The sequence below is a fragment of the Protopterus annectens genome, chromosome 8.part0 (genome assembly GCF_019279795.1).
Source record: "Protopterus annectens isolate FY-2018-M chromosome 8.part0, PAN1.0, whole genome shotgun sequence".
NCBI classification, from domain to species: Eukaryota; Metazoa; Chordata; order Ceratodontiformes; family Protopteridae; genus Protopterus; species Protopterus annectens.
Window position 1 is genome coordinate 505,578,045 of NC_056741.1, and position 15,365 is coordinate 505,593,409.

Sequence of the window (15,365 nt, forward strand, 5' to 3'; positions counted from 1 at the left end):
ATTTGTACAAAATCACAAACAACCTAGAGCCAAAATTGCAGGCTAATTCCTGACAAACTGGGAGTGAGCTGACTAAACATATACCAGTCCCAGCAAAACTGGGCTGGAATGTGGTAAAGGGTATCAATGTTCGGCTGGGGAACATAACCACATCTTTGCAAATTAATGCTAGATTTGCTTTCAGGAATTAAGTAGCACAACGGATAATTGCTATCTAAATGGTAGTGTGCCGAAATGGTCATAAGCTCTCACAACTGCATGCCATTTCATTTAAATCATTTACTTTTAGCAATGTTATTAACAGTCTACAGAGCAATGAAATAAGAAGATGAATGAGAAATGTTGTTCTGGGTTATTTAACCCAGCCTGGACATAACAGATTTTGAATCTAATTCAGCATTTCCTGTCTACTCAACATATTTTTATCCCTCTTAGTATAAGTGCACATAGTGACCAAAGTATACTTTTGTACTCTTTCCGGAAGTTCTGGTTAAAAACTCCATAAACCATACCATTGAGGCAGCTATTGAAACAAGCAGTAAAATAGCCTACAACAAAAAGCCAATCTGGAAATTTAGGTGACTTTCCTGGTGGACTGAAACCAACAATCAAAGCAGGAATACTGAATGGACCCCAACAAATCGCAAAAAGAACAAACACTGCAAACATGGTGAGAAAGTTACGTACTTCTCCTGGTTTCACTTTCTGTTTGCTCTCCTGTCTGACACGGTACTTAACCTGAATGACCAGGACCCAGATTTGTACATAGCAGTAGATTACAACAGTTACAGGTATAATAAAGTGAAATACTGCAACGCCAATAGTTAATTCTACATTTGCTGTAAACATGAGCACACAAGAATAAACATGGGGATGGTACTGGAAAGCCCCAACTAAAAACATAGGCAAAACAAGAATAAAACTAAACACCCATGTCAGGAAAATATAAAAACAGGTAGTTTTCATACTGTACAGGTTCTCATAAGTGATGCTATGACAAATGCAGCACCATCGATTGATTGCTATGGCCATTATATTATAGACTGAACCAATAAAACTTAGTCCATGAATCATCGCTGATATCTGACATTGTGTGTTTCCAAACGTCCACTGGTTTTGTAAAATGGCACCAAAAAGTAAAGGATATGGATACACAGCTGCAATGATGTCTGCTGCAGACAGACTGATGACAAACATATTACCTGAAAAAGATAATACAAAACATTGCCGTCAGGAGTATATTTTGTTTGTCACCAAACAAAATATGATACATTCATTACCCGATGGAATCCATGCCAAAAAAAGTGTCATTTTCATGAAGATACAAGAGGGTGTTGCTCTTAAGCCTTTGCAGCACCCTTCCCAATCCCAACACTTTTGGATTAACTCCATATCAAATTTCTTATAATCATGTTCACTTGTGATTATGACTGGGAAAATGAAATCTTTTTGTAAAGTGAGAAATCATATTCTTAACCATCTGTAAACCATGTTTAGTGATCACAGATACAGTAAAGGCTAAGTGTTCGGAACTTTATTTTGAGCCTTTAGCTGAAAGTCCAGTTAGCTAGCAATGATTGCTACAAAGGAGGAAACATTTGCTCTTCTAATATCTACATACACACATTCACACACATCTGTCAATCTACATGTCAGCTTATCAAGCTATGTATATGGTGTCCACACAAGCCACGCACACACACACACACACACACACACACACACACACACACACACACACACACACACACACACACACACACACACACACACACACACACACACACACACACACACACACACACACTCACACACACACACACACACACACACACACACACGCACACACACACACACACACACACACGCACACACACATATATATATTGTTTTTTACTATTTTTAAAGTGGCATTATGAGCAATTTTTGTCCTTCTTAATATGGTACATTAACTCAATATCCCTAGATCTATTTATTGATTGTAGTTGCATTTTACTTGTTGAAGGACTTGAACCCAATAACCATTTTTTCAGTCACAATTCATTACAGAAAAACAAGATTCTTTAGTACATATAAAGAGTGCACACTTTATAGTCATGGATTACTATTACAGAAACAGATGCAGTTAATAGTGTGTAATACAACACAGTAAGATACAGAGGATAGACTTGTATGTTTTAAAGTTAAATCCATTCACCTTTTAAAGATGTGTAATGATCTTGAGCATGTTTTAATCTGAAGAGCTTTTCTAAGGGGTGGGCACGTCATATAAAAATCTGAAGCTGAAGGATGATTAACGGAATTGCTATCAAACAGATATGCAGGCGAAGAGCATTCTCTAAGCTGAAGCAATGATTTCTTCAAGTGAGCACGTAATGAAATGACTGAATCCTCAATAAACTCAAGTGGCAGCAGATGAGAAACACAGCTTCAAGTAGAAAATGGTGGACTGTATTCTATAGTGAAAATAAATATTTCTTTACCAACTGCCACTCCCTTTCCTATAAAAAGAAGAATGCCAACAACTCTCAATCTCGCTTATTTAGTCAGTTTGTTGGAAACAGTTTGGAATGTCCCATGCTTTAGCTGGGACTTTGTTTTGCCTGTCTTCATTTAATATTTTCAGTCATGGTTAAAAAAGGGTCCAGTGAGGCCACCAGGTATTTAGCCATAGAAAATGTCTCATCATAGCCACTGGAAGAGACTATTATGGAGAGTTATTTGCTAATTGAAGATCGCCATTTGTACATACCAAACAGCAAGGACGTTGTCTTTTGAAGGTTGCTCATGATGCCTCTTTACGTTAGTCAGATATCAGAGATACACTGGTGGATGAATCTGAAGTTTGAATTTCTTTAGCAGTGTTAACTGGTGATAGTTGGTTTGTAGAATCTAGATATTGCATTACTGGGCACTTAACTTGTACAGTGACTGCATTATGGCATGTCCTCTATGTCAAATACTTTTAGTAGCAATCTTATGGATGTGAAGTATAGCTCACTTTGTTTAGTTCTAAGTTCTGTTGCCGTGAGACTGCCAATTGTTTTAACTCCTTATCCTGGCTTGTAGAATTCAAGAGTTAAAGTATAGAACTTCTGTCTAGCTATATTCTCATATCTCAGTTAGGTTGATTAAAATGGCACATGTTTTACTACATGAACTACAGCAGACATTTTTATTGTCAGTTGTCTACTGTACAGGATACCTGCATACCACTGAGAGTCCCCCCCATACTCACCTGTTTAGAAACCTTGCCTCTGTAACTCTCTGCCATCTATAAGTTAGTTACTACCCCAGTGTCACCTCTCTCTTAGTTAGCTATACTCTTTTTGTTTTTCTGTTTGTGGTTTCCATTTAACTGTTTTTATCTTACTGCAAATACCTGTGTATACCTCGCTATTACATCTCCTCCTTCTCTATGTATACCTCCCCACCTCTTCTACTTACCTGTCGACTCTCACAGTGTGCTCCTTACTCTTTCCCTCCTGCCCTGCTGATTGTTTCTTGTGGTGACTCTTCCTGGCCAATCCTGTTCCCGCTCCGTTCGCCCTTGCTATGCTCGGGCTCACTTTGCTCCTCTCCCACCCCCATTCCCACACACCCCCATATCATTTCCTTTATACCTAACCATCTAATCCCTTCCTCCCCCTAACTCCACCCCTTCCTGTCTGCTAAAATATTCTAAACACCTTACCCTCCCCTACTTATCACTTCATAGTTTAGTCTGCGGCAAATCCTTCTTTCTATATATCCCCTACTCCCACTACAGGTTGTTTCACTTAAATTTTACTTCAACTCTCTGACAGGTCCAACAATTAACTTTTCCTAGTCCCTTTTCCACTCCTCACTCCATCCCAATCCTACTTCCCCACCTTAGGCCATGGCTTTTGTAACCCTCTCTATTTTCCTCTTGCCTCCATTACTTCTCCTTCTCATTCTTACATCTTGTATTACTCCATTATCACCTGTCCATAGAGATCTCATTAATCCCCATACTAACTGCTTCTCATCTCTGCAGTACTCTATTACAATCTCCTCATCTATCTTACATCTTGTATTACTCCATTACCACCTGTCCATAGAGATCCCACTAATCCCCATAACTGTTTTTCATCTCTGCAGTACTCTATTACAGTCTCCTTCTCTATCTTTTACATGAACATCCTTCTGCCTAAAATCAAACTTCCTCCCCCTCACTCTCTAGCATCTAAAACCAAGATTAAGTATTTGACTTAAAACCCACAGAAATTCAAACTTTACCACCTTTGTGTAGCCCGGCTTCTATCAGGAGACATACATCCAAATCCTGGGCCCATCCATCACCCCACCATGCATAACTCTACCTCTCCTAACTTAATAAACTCATCCTCTCCAAACAAATGTATTTCCTTTTATTCTATGAATGCCCGTAGTATTCTAAACAAAGTTAGTGAAATCCATGCTTGGATAGCCACCAACACCCCTGATGTCATCAGCCTAACAGAGACTTGGCTAAAACCCCAAAACTCTGATAAAGACATTCTCCCACCTGGTTATAATATACTCCGCATAGATCTCCAAAACAAAAAAGGGGGTGATGTTGCCATCCTCTACTCCAACCACCTCACAAGTATTATGAAACCTATCCCATCCTTTTCTTTTGCTGAACTACTTACAGCTAATCTTAAAATAAATGACCACACCACTATCACAGTAGCAACCATCTATATTCCTCCAGAAGACAACATTCCTCTGCTCAAAATATTCTTTCATACTTTTCTCAACACATCCCCAATGAAACTATCCTCTTTGGGGATGTCAACAATAACTGGTTAACTTTCAGTAATTCAAACTCTAATACTCATATTAATTTATGTGGCTTCACACAGCTAATCTCCCAACCTACCCATACAAACAACTCTCACACATCTAGTACTCTTATCGACTGGGTACTTGTATCTAATCCTTCCAAATATCATGACCCTGAAACCCTACCAAACACCCTGAGCAATCACTGCTCTATAAAAGTGCTTAGGTTCACATCCCACTTCTCAAAACCTCCGAAATTTATCACTTGTTCTAAACTCTCTAACTTTCATCCAGAAACCTTTAATGCCCTCCTCTCTAAAGTAAACTGGAAATTCCTTACCCAACTCCCACTAGAAGAAGCAGTCCTAGCTTTCAACTCCACCTTCCTTAGCATCTTAGACTCACTTGCTCCCCCTCACAAAGTCCGAATTAAGTCCACCATATCTCCATGGCTTTCAAAAGCCACTCATACCCTTATGATAACTAGAGACAAGCTATGGAAAAAATGGTCACAAACTAAGCTCTCTGCAGACTTACAAAAATATAAAGAACTCAGAAATCTGACAAAAAAATGCATAAACAAAGATAAAAAGGACTTCTATAACAAACCTCCCACAACCATAAAATCTAATCTTAAAAATTCTGGAACTCTATTAACCAAATATTACATCCCAGTAATCTTAGCTCCCCCAATCCATGCCCAGACAAGACATCTGAAGAAACTGCCACTATCTTCAATACCTATTTTATCGATTCAATATCTAAGCTACTGAACCCTAGCCCAAACTCCTCTACTACTAACATCTCCAACTTTTCTGAACCTACTCCTAATACTATCTCTTCTAATACCTTCTTCCTCAAACCTGTACCTACTAGCTACATCAAAACTCTACTCTCTAAATTAAAACCATGCTCAGCATCAGCTGACAATATTCCTTCCACTTTTCTTCTGCTAGCAGCTGACTCTCTTGCTCTCCCTGTATCTATCCTAATCAATCACTTTATCTCTGAATCTAAAGTCCCTTCCATCTGGAAACAATGTCACACTCTACCTATACACAAAAGAGGTAACTCATCTGATATCTCCAACTTTAGACCTATCCCTATCCTCTCCCCTCTCTCTAAAGTACTAGAAAAATGTATTCATAAACAAGTTATGCAGTATCTAATACAGGAAAATCTGCTTACACCCACTCAACATGGCTTCAAACCCAAACACAGCACCACTACAGCTCTATTATCCTTCCTCAACACAGTCTCTATAGCCATGGACGACCATAAACTTATTTCTTGCCTATTCTTGGACCTCTCAAAAGCTTTCGACACTGTCTGACATTCTCTTCTACTGCACAAACTGCATAACCTCAACTTCTCCATTGATACTGTTGCATGGTTCTCCAGCTACCTCACTGATAGATCTCAATCAGTGAGATGGCGCTCTGCACTCTCCCTTCCTCTCCCTGTCAAAATGGGTGTACCTCAAGGGTCTATCCCATGGCCTTTATTTTTTAATATCTTTACTAATCAGCTCTACACCTCCTGTCCTCAGTCATCTTTAGTTCAATACGCAGATGACTCTACAGTCATCACCACAGCCAGCTCTCTCTCTAAGCTCTTCTCAGCTACTCAGGCATCTTTTAACTTAGTTGAAACATGGCTCTCAAACAACCAGTTCATCCTTAACCCTCCATCTCCATACAGTCCCTTAATAACACTGTTTCTGCATTTTCTGTGTGTTTCTATCAAAAAAACAAAAAAATAATCCTTGTTTTCCTGCCTCTCCTCGACTAGTTTAGACCAGTTTACAGGCATTGCTGTATTCTGGGCTGTGGTGTAGTTCCTGTGTTGTCCATTACCTTACTTGGATAGAAGGAAGTTTCTTTGCTCACCAGTGGGAGTGGGGAGCCTTGAGCAGCCTACCTGTCCCTGTAGGAAGTGACCTCAGCACAAGAGCTGTAGTAATTGGTTGTTTTGGACCATTTCTAGCTCTTTTGTAGTTCCCTGTTTAAAATCCTCCTATGGGCGTTTTTTTTCCTGGCTATACTGCTCAGGCAAGCTCCTCGTGGTCCTGCAGAGTGGTCCTAGCTACAGAGAACTCAGAAAAGTGACTACTTTCTGGATTTAAGTATCTTTGCTGTTTTATTACTTGGAATAGCTTCTGTAGCTTACCCTGAACAAGCTTAAACTGCTGTTTAGCTGTTTGCTGCATTATTTTAAAATCTGCACTTAAAGTTACTTTTTAGTTGAATTTGATCAAAAGTTTGTTTGTTTGTTTGTTTAATTTAACTGTTGAGGCTGCCCAATAAAGTGTGCTAGCCCGTGTAACTGATTTATCACTGTTTCTGCATTTTATGTGTTTCTATCAAAAAACAAAAAAACCAAAAAAATAATCCTTGTTTTCCCGCCTCTCCTCGACTAGTTTAGATCAGTTTACAGGCATTGCTGTATTCTGGGCTGTGGTGTAGTTCCTGTGTTGTCCATTACCTTACTTGGATAGAAGGAAGTTTCTTTGCTCACCAGTGGGAGTGGGGAGCCTTGAGCAGCCTACCTGTCCCTGTAGGAAGTGACCTCAGCACAAGAGCTGTAGTAATTGGTTGTTTTGGACCATTTCTAGCTCTTTTGTAGTTCTCTGTTTAAAATCCGCATTTGCACGGCTTTGCGCGGTTTTGCGCATAGCACAGCGCCGGTTAAACAAGGTTAAACTTCTTCTGGCTCCGCCAAGTCTGCTCTTCAAATTTTCCCTTAAGGAAGCTCTATTCTTAGTATAATCAGACTACTCGGTATAATGATAAGCCTAGCACTTGTTCTCAAAACTTCTCTACTAAGTAAGCACTCTCGTACTAAGTAAGCACTACATCCACCTACCACCCTTGTGAATATCCACTTCCCTTAAAGGCACAGCACTCCCTTATACTATTCTAGCATGTCGAGTGGTAGATTACTGGCGTCCTCTCCAGTTCAGCTGGTTAATCTGGGTATCTTGAGACAATGCTACAATTGTCTCATGTACATAGACAACCCTCTCCTACTCCCATCAAACACAAATACATGTGAGAGATGCAACTATATAGCCAAACTGGAGGCTGAACTCTCTCAACTCAGGGCTGGCATGACCAGACAGGAGGAGATGGTAATCACACACACAACAAACCCAGTCCCACATAGACCTACCACAACTGCAAACCAAACACATAAAAACACAAAGACATACTCGGAGGCTCTAATAAAAAACTTAACAAAACAACAGAGGCTCCCAAAGCAGACATCCAAAAATCCACCACCTCAAAACAAAACACATGCAACACATACTTCAATAAATCAGTGTGTCAACCAATCACAGCCCTTAAGGCCAAACACCATGCCTGATACACTAGTAATAGGTGACTCTATAGTCAGACACACTGATGTCCCGCTTACCAGGCTGAACAAGGAGAGGGTGACTGTGAGCTGCCCATCGAGAGCTAGGATCCGCCACATAATACACGCACTCAGGTCACTCCAAAGCAAGTACAAATATGACTCCGTCATTGTCCATGCTGGCGTGAATGACCTGAGACGTACCTCCCTGAACTACATGAAAAGAGACATAGAGGAGTTCTCCGATTATGTAGCCCAGGCTGGTATGACCCTGACCCTGAGCAGCATCTTGCCCTCACCAAGAATGATGCCACAATACAAAGACAAGATGATCAGCTTTAATAATTGGCTCAAGTACTGGTGTCATTCTTAGGGGATCCAATGTCTGTCTGCCTGGGATGACATGTTGGACAAGCCACGCTGCTTCGCAAGGGATGGCTTACACCTGTCACGACTGGACTTCCGGATATTGGCTAAGGCTCTTGCCATCCCCATAGTGCCTTTTTTAGGCAAGGCTCAAAAGACAAACCCACCTCCTTAGAAAACAAAAATGGAAAAAAACTAAGGGTAATGCTGCTCAATGCCAGAAGTCTAAATCTCAAGATGCAGGCACTCGATGCACTCCTCAGCATGGAGAACATCAATGTCTGTGCAGTAACTGAAACCTGGTTCAAGGCTCCTGAGAGCACCCCAGCGTTACCAGGCTATACCTCGTATCATGCTTTTCAGCCTCAAAACCCGGGCCGAACCACAAAGGGAGGGGGAGTGTCCATATTCATCAAGGACACCCACACCTCCAGGTTAGTAGCAACACATGAAGCATCAGAGACCATACAGGTGCAACTAACCATAGGCAAAACTGCTATACAACTGGTAGCATGTTACAGACCACCCTCCCAATCTCAGGAACCCCACTCTGCCTTCCTGAAGACATTGTAGGATATGAATGTATCACAAAATACCATCATACTGGGAGACTTCAACTACCCAAACATAGATTGGGTACATTATTCTAGCCCTAACACCTTAGCCCAAAGGTTCCTGGAATTCATAAATTCAAATGCACTGGAACAACTAGTCACCTCTCCCACTAGGGGAGATAATATACTAGACCTGATCATCACAAACATGGGGACAAAATGCTCCACACCGAAGGTATACCCCTCACTAGTGAGATCTGACCACAAACTAATCAGCCTGGATATACATATCCCACCTCCACCCCCAGCACAAAAGACCACAGTGAAAAACTTCTCAAAAGCAGACTTCACTCTTCTTAAGACTGAGATGGTATCCTTTAAGCCCACTGGGCCAGTGGATACCACATCCCACAATACCGAATCCTTCAAAAATGCTTTCTATGGACATCTCCAAGGATGCATGGATCATGCAATCCCAAATAAATCCAAGTGCCTCTCCACCAAAGGCAAGCGTCCTGTCTGGTGGACCTCAGCCATTAACAAACTGTATAACAAAAGAAAGAAGCTACTGCACGTCAGAGCAAAATCCCATAAAGGGAAGACATCTTTGATCAACATTAGCAGAAAACTACGTTCTCTCATAAAAACATCCAAGGCCAACTTTGAGAGACAAAATCGCTAAGGACACAAATCCTTCTTCAGCTATGTTAGAAACCTGGGTGGAAACCCTCAGATATGCTCAGAGTTAGTTCACAGCAACAAAAAATACACTGAACCCACAGATATTGCCAACATTTTGGCTGACAGGTTCAGTGCAAATTTCTCCCCTCCCTCACCCCCAAAAGAAGAAATACTTATCCCAGCTGAATGTAATCCCCTGTCATCTCAGATGTCCAAGTGAGAACCGCTCTCAACAAAGCTAAAAACACAGCATCAATGGGACCTGACGGTATCCCGGGTTGCGTGCTACGTGAACTCCAAGAGGAACTAAACCTGCACATAAAAATGCTATTTAACCTTAGTCTTACTACAGGATATGTACCTGAACACTGGCGTACAGCAACAGTGGTCCCACTCCACAAAGGGGGTACCTCTACAGACCCTGGGAACTACCGCCCCATAAGCTTAACCAGCCTGGTCTGCAAAGCTATGGAAAGAATCATTATGGAACTCATAAAAAGAGACATAGGGGACCTACAGACACTTGACCCCACCCAGTTCGGCTTTGTAAAGGGCAGATCCTGCCTTTTGAACCTGGTTGACTTTTTTGAAACAGTCAATAGAGCCATTGATGAGGGCAAAGCAGTCCATACAGCCTACCTGGACTTGGCTAAGGCCTTCGACACAATACCCCACTCAGGCATCATAGATAAGCTCAACAGCTTAAACGTAAACCCTTATGTCACTAGATGGGTTGCAAACTGGCTAAAGGATAGAACCCATAAAGTTAAAATCGCTGGAGCAATGTCAGACTCAAAGCCAGTCACAAGTAGTGTCCCACAGGGATCTGTCCTGGGACCGCTCTTGTTCGGCATTTATTTCTCAGATGTTAAAGCAAACATGGGAGGGTTGTGGCTGACAAAGTTCACAGATGACTGCAAACTAGGCGCCATAGTCGATACACCAGCAGACACATACATCCTACAAAAAGGCCTCACAGAAACGGACAACTGGTGCCGGAGTCACGGCCTTAAACTAAATACCAAAAAATGTATAGTTATCCCCTTTGAGAAAAACAAAGTACCCACAAATTATCACATAGACAGCAACCCACTGAGTATGGAAAAAGTAATCAGAAACCTAGGGACCTAAGTCAACAGTGACCTCTCATTTGACACCCACGTTGCCAAAGTGGTTAGAAAAACATTCTACCTTGCACACCTCATCATGAAGGGATTCACATCCAGATCCAAGGATGTCATTGTACCCCTATACTCCTCCCTCATCAGACCCATGATTGACTACAATGCCCCATTTGGTATGTACCTCAACTGGCATTTGCAACAGCTGGAGAGACCACAAAAGTACCTCACCAAGACGATCAAGGGTCTCCAACATATGTCTTATTCTGCCAGACTAAAGAAACTTCAGCTCTATTCTGTAGCATACCGCCTGCTCAGAGGTGATCTCTGCCTGACGTACAAGGCCATGTCCAATCAGGATCTGATGGACACGATCCACCTCAAAAAATCCAAATCCATCAGGACCACGAGAGCTAAAGACTTAAACCTCGGCAGAAGTATGAATAGGACATGCTGGAGGGATAGATTCATAACCCAGAGGCTTCCCATGCTTTGGAACAAGATCCCAGTTCATATTAGGCAGAGCCCCTCACTGACTCTCTTCAAGAGAAATCTTGATGAGTGGATGGGAGATCATAAGTTTACTCCAGGGGTCACATCTGTGTCACTGCTAGACAGGGGCACAGTAAACTAATTCTATTATATAAGGGGACCTTCATTGTGTCACTACTAGACAGAGGCACTGTATTCTAAATTTACTCTGTACATTTTTGTACCATTTCATGGGGTGGCAAAAGCAACATTACTATGGCTAGGCTTACAAATACCCCAGGGCAGATAGCCTAGTACTAAACTATGAAACTATGAAACTCTCATTCAGGTAGAATCCAGTACTAAGCTCTTAGGCGTAACCATAGACGATCAGCTAAAATTTGACTTGCATGTTAATAACTGTATCAAAAAGACACATTCAAAACTAGGGCTCCTTTACTGTAACAAGAAATTCCTTACCCCTGAAGCCAAGATTACACTCTCTTTTACCTACCTTCTACCCAGTCTAATTCTCAAAAATCTTAACTCAGCACTCCTGACCAAACTCTAATTTACCTACAACAAGGTAGCTAGATTTACTTCCCAACAAACCTACAGATCCCATCACTGTCTCTCTCTAAAACACCTACACTGGCTTGAATTACCCCATCGGCTTATTCTCTCTCAGCTCCAGATCATCCATTCTATCCTATACCAGCCTTCCTAAAGCCCAGCACTATCCTCTCTCATATCCCATTATTCTCCCTCCAGACCTCTCCGAAGCTCTAACCAAGACCTACTGCAAATCTACAAACCCAAGTCTAAATTTGGATGCAACATGTACAGCTATCACCCCACTATTGCCTGGAATAGGCTCCCAATAGAAATCAGGACCCTTACACACCCTAAACAATTTAAGACAGCCACCAAAGAGCACTTTAAAAGTCACTGGTTCTGCCACTGCACTCTCCCTCCTTAAACATCCCCTACTTCTCATACCTTAATCTACTTTCTGCCCTTAACTCACTCTTCTCACTAGCTCTATCTAATCTTCCTTGACTACTCTTTCTACTGTCTTCTAAAATCTATTAAGCAAATTGCTTCAGAGAAACATTCTATTGTAATTGTCTTGCCTTCATGCAAATACATCATGCTAAAACTGTGTTTTTGTAACCACATACCCCAAAAACTTTACTCATCTTAATGACATATTTCTTTTCAGACATCTTGAAATAGTTATGCTATACTCATGATTATTGATGTATTGCTAATCAATGCCTTGGAATAATCCTGTAACATTGCTGTTTAATGCTAATTTTTAATGAAAATTGTATAATATGGTGGAGCTTTTCTCCCCGGGCCTCTGCTGAAAAAGGGCTCTTCAGCTCAGTCGGACAATCCCAGTCAACAAATGTAAAATAAATAAATAATAATGAAATAAATAAACATTTTTCAGTTGTCTCCTTCACCTCACCTCATTTATATAGGATTAACTCACATAAGCTGAGAATCCTGATTATTTTTGTTAAGGGTAAAGGGAAAGGTTTATAAAAATGCTGAACAGTAGGGGGTCTATTAGTGGCCCTGCTGGACCCCCCCCTTCCCAGTTATATGTGTTGTGCATTTAATTAGACTCAGTTAACTTTCACCTTGTTAGGTTCTGTGTCACAGGTTGCTCTAGAAATGCTGAACATCTGGTTTAGTTCCATAGTTGTACAGCTTCAACAGTAAGTCTTTGGGGGGAATGGAGTAGGTACTATAATTTTTTTTAAAACAACAGGTTTGGTAAGAAGAGTCTGTCTTATGCTTTTGTATATGTTGTCACTGATATACAGTATTACTGAGGAGGTACTGCAACCCCTTTGAAAACCTTGTTGTTTTTTGAAGAAAAACCCATGGCATTTCAGCTATTGCCTTATCTGGGTTGACACTGCTGTCTCAAATATTTTTCATAGATGAGAGAACAGACAGATGAGTCAAAATGATAACAAAAGACTCATGTCCTGCTTTTGGGCTTGGAATAAAGCAAATAGCTTTCCAGAGATCAAGGAATATCCATGTTATGCAATACAAATCAGACACATATACATAAATTAACATTTATTTGAATAAAAAGGTTAACCTCGTGTAATAAAAAATAAGTAAAATGTTTTGATGCCACTAGCCAAATAGAAAATGACATTACTAGCAAAATGCTAATCAAAATATGAAATCTAAGACTAGACTTCCTAGCTAAAATCTGTCTCTGCTCTTGTTCATAGCCAGAATAAAGTATATCCTAAATGGGAGCAAGTACCTTTTCATTCCATTCACCTCCTTACTCTCCCTTCTTCACTTACTTCCCTACTGCTATCAAATTATTTTCCTTGACTTTCTCTCTAAACATATTATAAGCCTGTTTCACATTGCAATTCCTATTTCTATTTGACTAGTTTAACTTTAATTTCTCTATAAACTGTTTAAAATTTCTCTAAATATTAAATTGTTGTCATATACATTGAATACATTATTAACCAGTGTTTTTATATTATGTCTGATTTGTTATAATTATGTAAACTGCAATTTTTTTGTTTTATTTTTCAAGACTGTAAAATTAGTGTTAAAATATATTGTAATAATTGGTAGCTTTCTCCTGGGCCTCAACAGAAAATGGGCTTCTACCTAGTCAGACTTTCCCAGTAATCAATCAATCAATCAATCAATCAATCAATCAATCAATCAATCAATCAATCAATCAGTCAATTAGTCAATCAATCAATAAATAAATGTAATAGCATTAAACTGTCTTGAATGGAACAATATACTACAATACTAAAATATCTCAAAGTAGCCCTGACTATTCTACTAGAGTGTGATACAGAATATCCCAAAATAACAAAAGGCTTAAAAGCTGCTTCAGTTCAGCTGGACACCACCCATGAAACAGTAAATATACAAATGCATTCGACACAGTAATACAAATAAAAAATACAATTTAATTAAAGGAACATGTAGGGTCCATTTTGTGGATGGTAGATGTTAGTGACTTTGAGAAAGCTGGTATAATATGCATGTAACTGGGAACCCAGGACACTGACATAATAAACCATAGTCTGCCTGTGGTTTTGGGGAGCAGTGATGTCACTGCAAAGGACATGTGCACACTTTCTGGGTTTCCAGAACTGTGTGTGTGTGTGTGTGTGTGTGTGTGTGTGTGTTTGTGTGTGTGTGTGTGTGTGTGTGTGTGTGTGTGTGTGTGTGTGTGTGTGTGTGTGTGTGTGTGTTCCTCTGTACAGCACTAGCTGTAGTTGATAAACAAGTGCATAAAGTGTGGGATTGTGTGGCCATTGGTGCAGTAAAGAAATGGGGTGAGGCTGTCAGTTGCACTGTGCACAGCACAGAAACAGGCACATAATGGGGAGCTGTAAGCATAAATATGGACATCCTGATGTATTACATACACATTTACTGACAGAATTGTGTTGTCCACAAGTGTACAAATACTGTCATGGCAAAACAAGAGAATTAACAGATGAAATCAGTCCACTGCCAAGAAGAATGAAGTGCTACTGCAAGTTCTCCACAAACGTTACCTGTGCCTCCTGGTTAATACTGCTGCAACAAGTAGTATCAGAACTAGATTTGTCAGGGACTAGTACAGGATCAATTGCTGTGGTCAACCATAATAGGCCTCTGCAACAGGTACAGTGAAGGGTTACTGATATCATGCATAGTGCAAAGAGAAAGGCATGATATTGTGACAGGAAGGACTACCACAGGAGCTGAGCAGTTAAGTAAAACATCTCATAGAGGTTGCTGAGTGTTCAGTCTCACTCACCAGCCTGTTATACATATTAGTGGACCAGTGTAAGATGTAGGGGCTAGGTCAGCATCACCCAACCATGTGTCAAACACAGATGCAGCAGGTTAACAATGTCTATTATAAAACATTCAGCTATGTATGTCAAAAGGGGTTACTGTACATTTGTTTGTGTGTGTGTGTGTGTGTGTGTGTGTGTGTGTGTGTGTGTGTGTGTGTGTGTGTGTG

The 15,365-nt window shown here is 40.5% G+C and overlaps 1 protein-coding gene across 1 annotated transcript in view; it reads right to left on the reverse strand.

The window, feature by feature from the left end:
• Positions 1-411: 411 nt before the first annotated feature.
• LOC122808286 (melatonin receptor type 1C-like) overlaps positions 412-15,365 on the reverse strand; it is a 40,801-nt gene continuing 25,847 nt past the window's right edge. The window contains exon 2 of the mRNA XM_044079250.1: positions 412-1,202. Within this exon, the coding sequence (XP_043935185.1) occupies positions 412-1,202 (791 nt within the window). The remainder of the gene's footprint in view (positions 1,203-15,365) is intronic.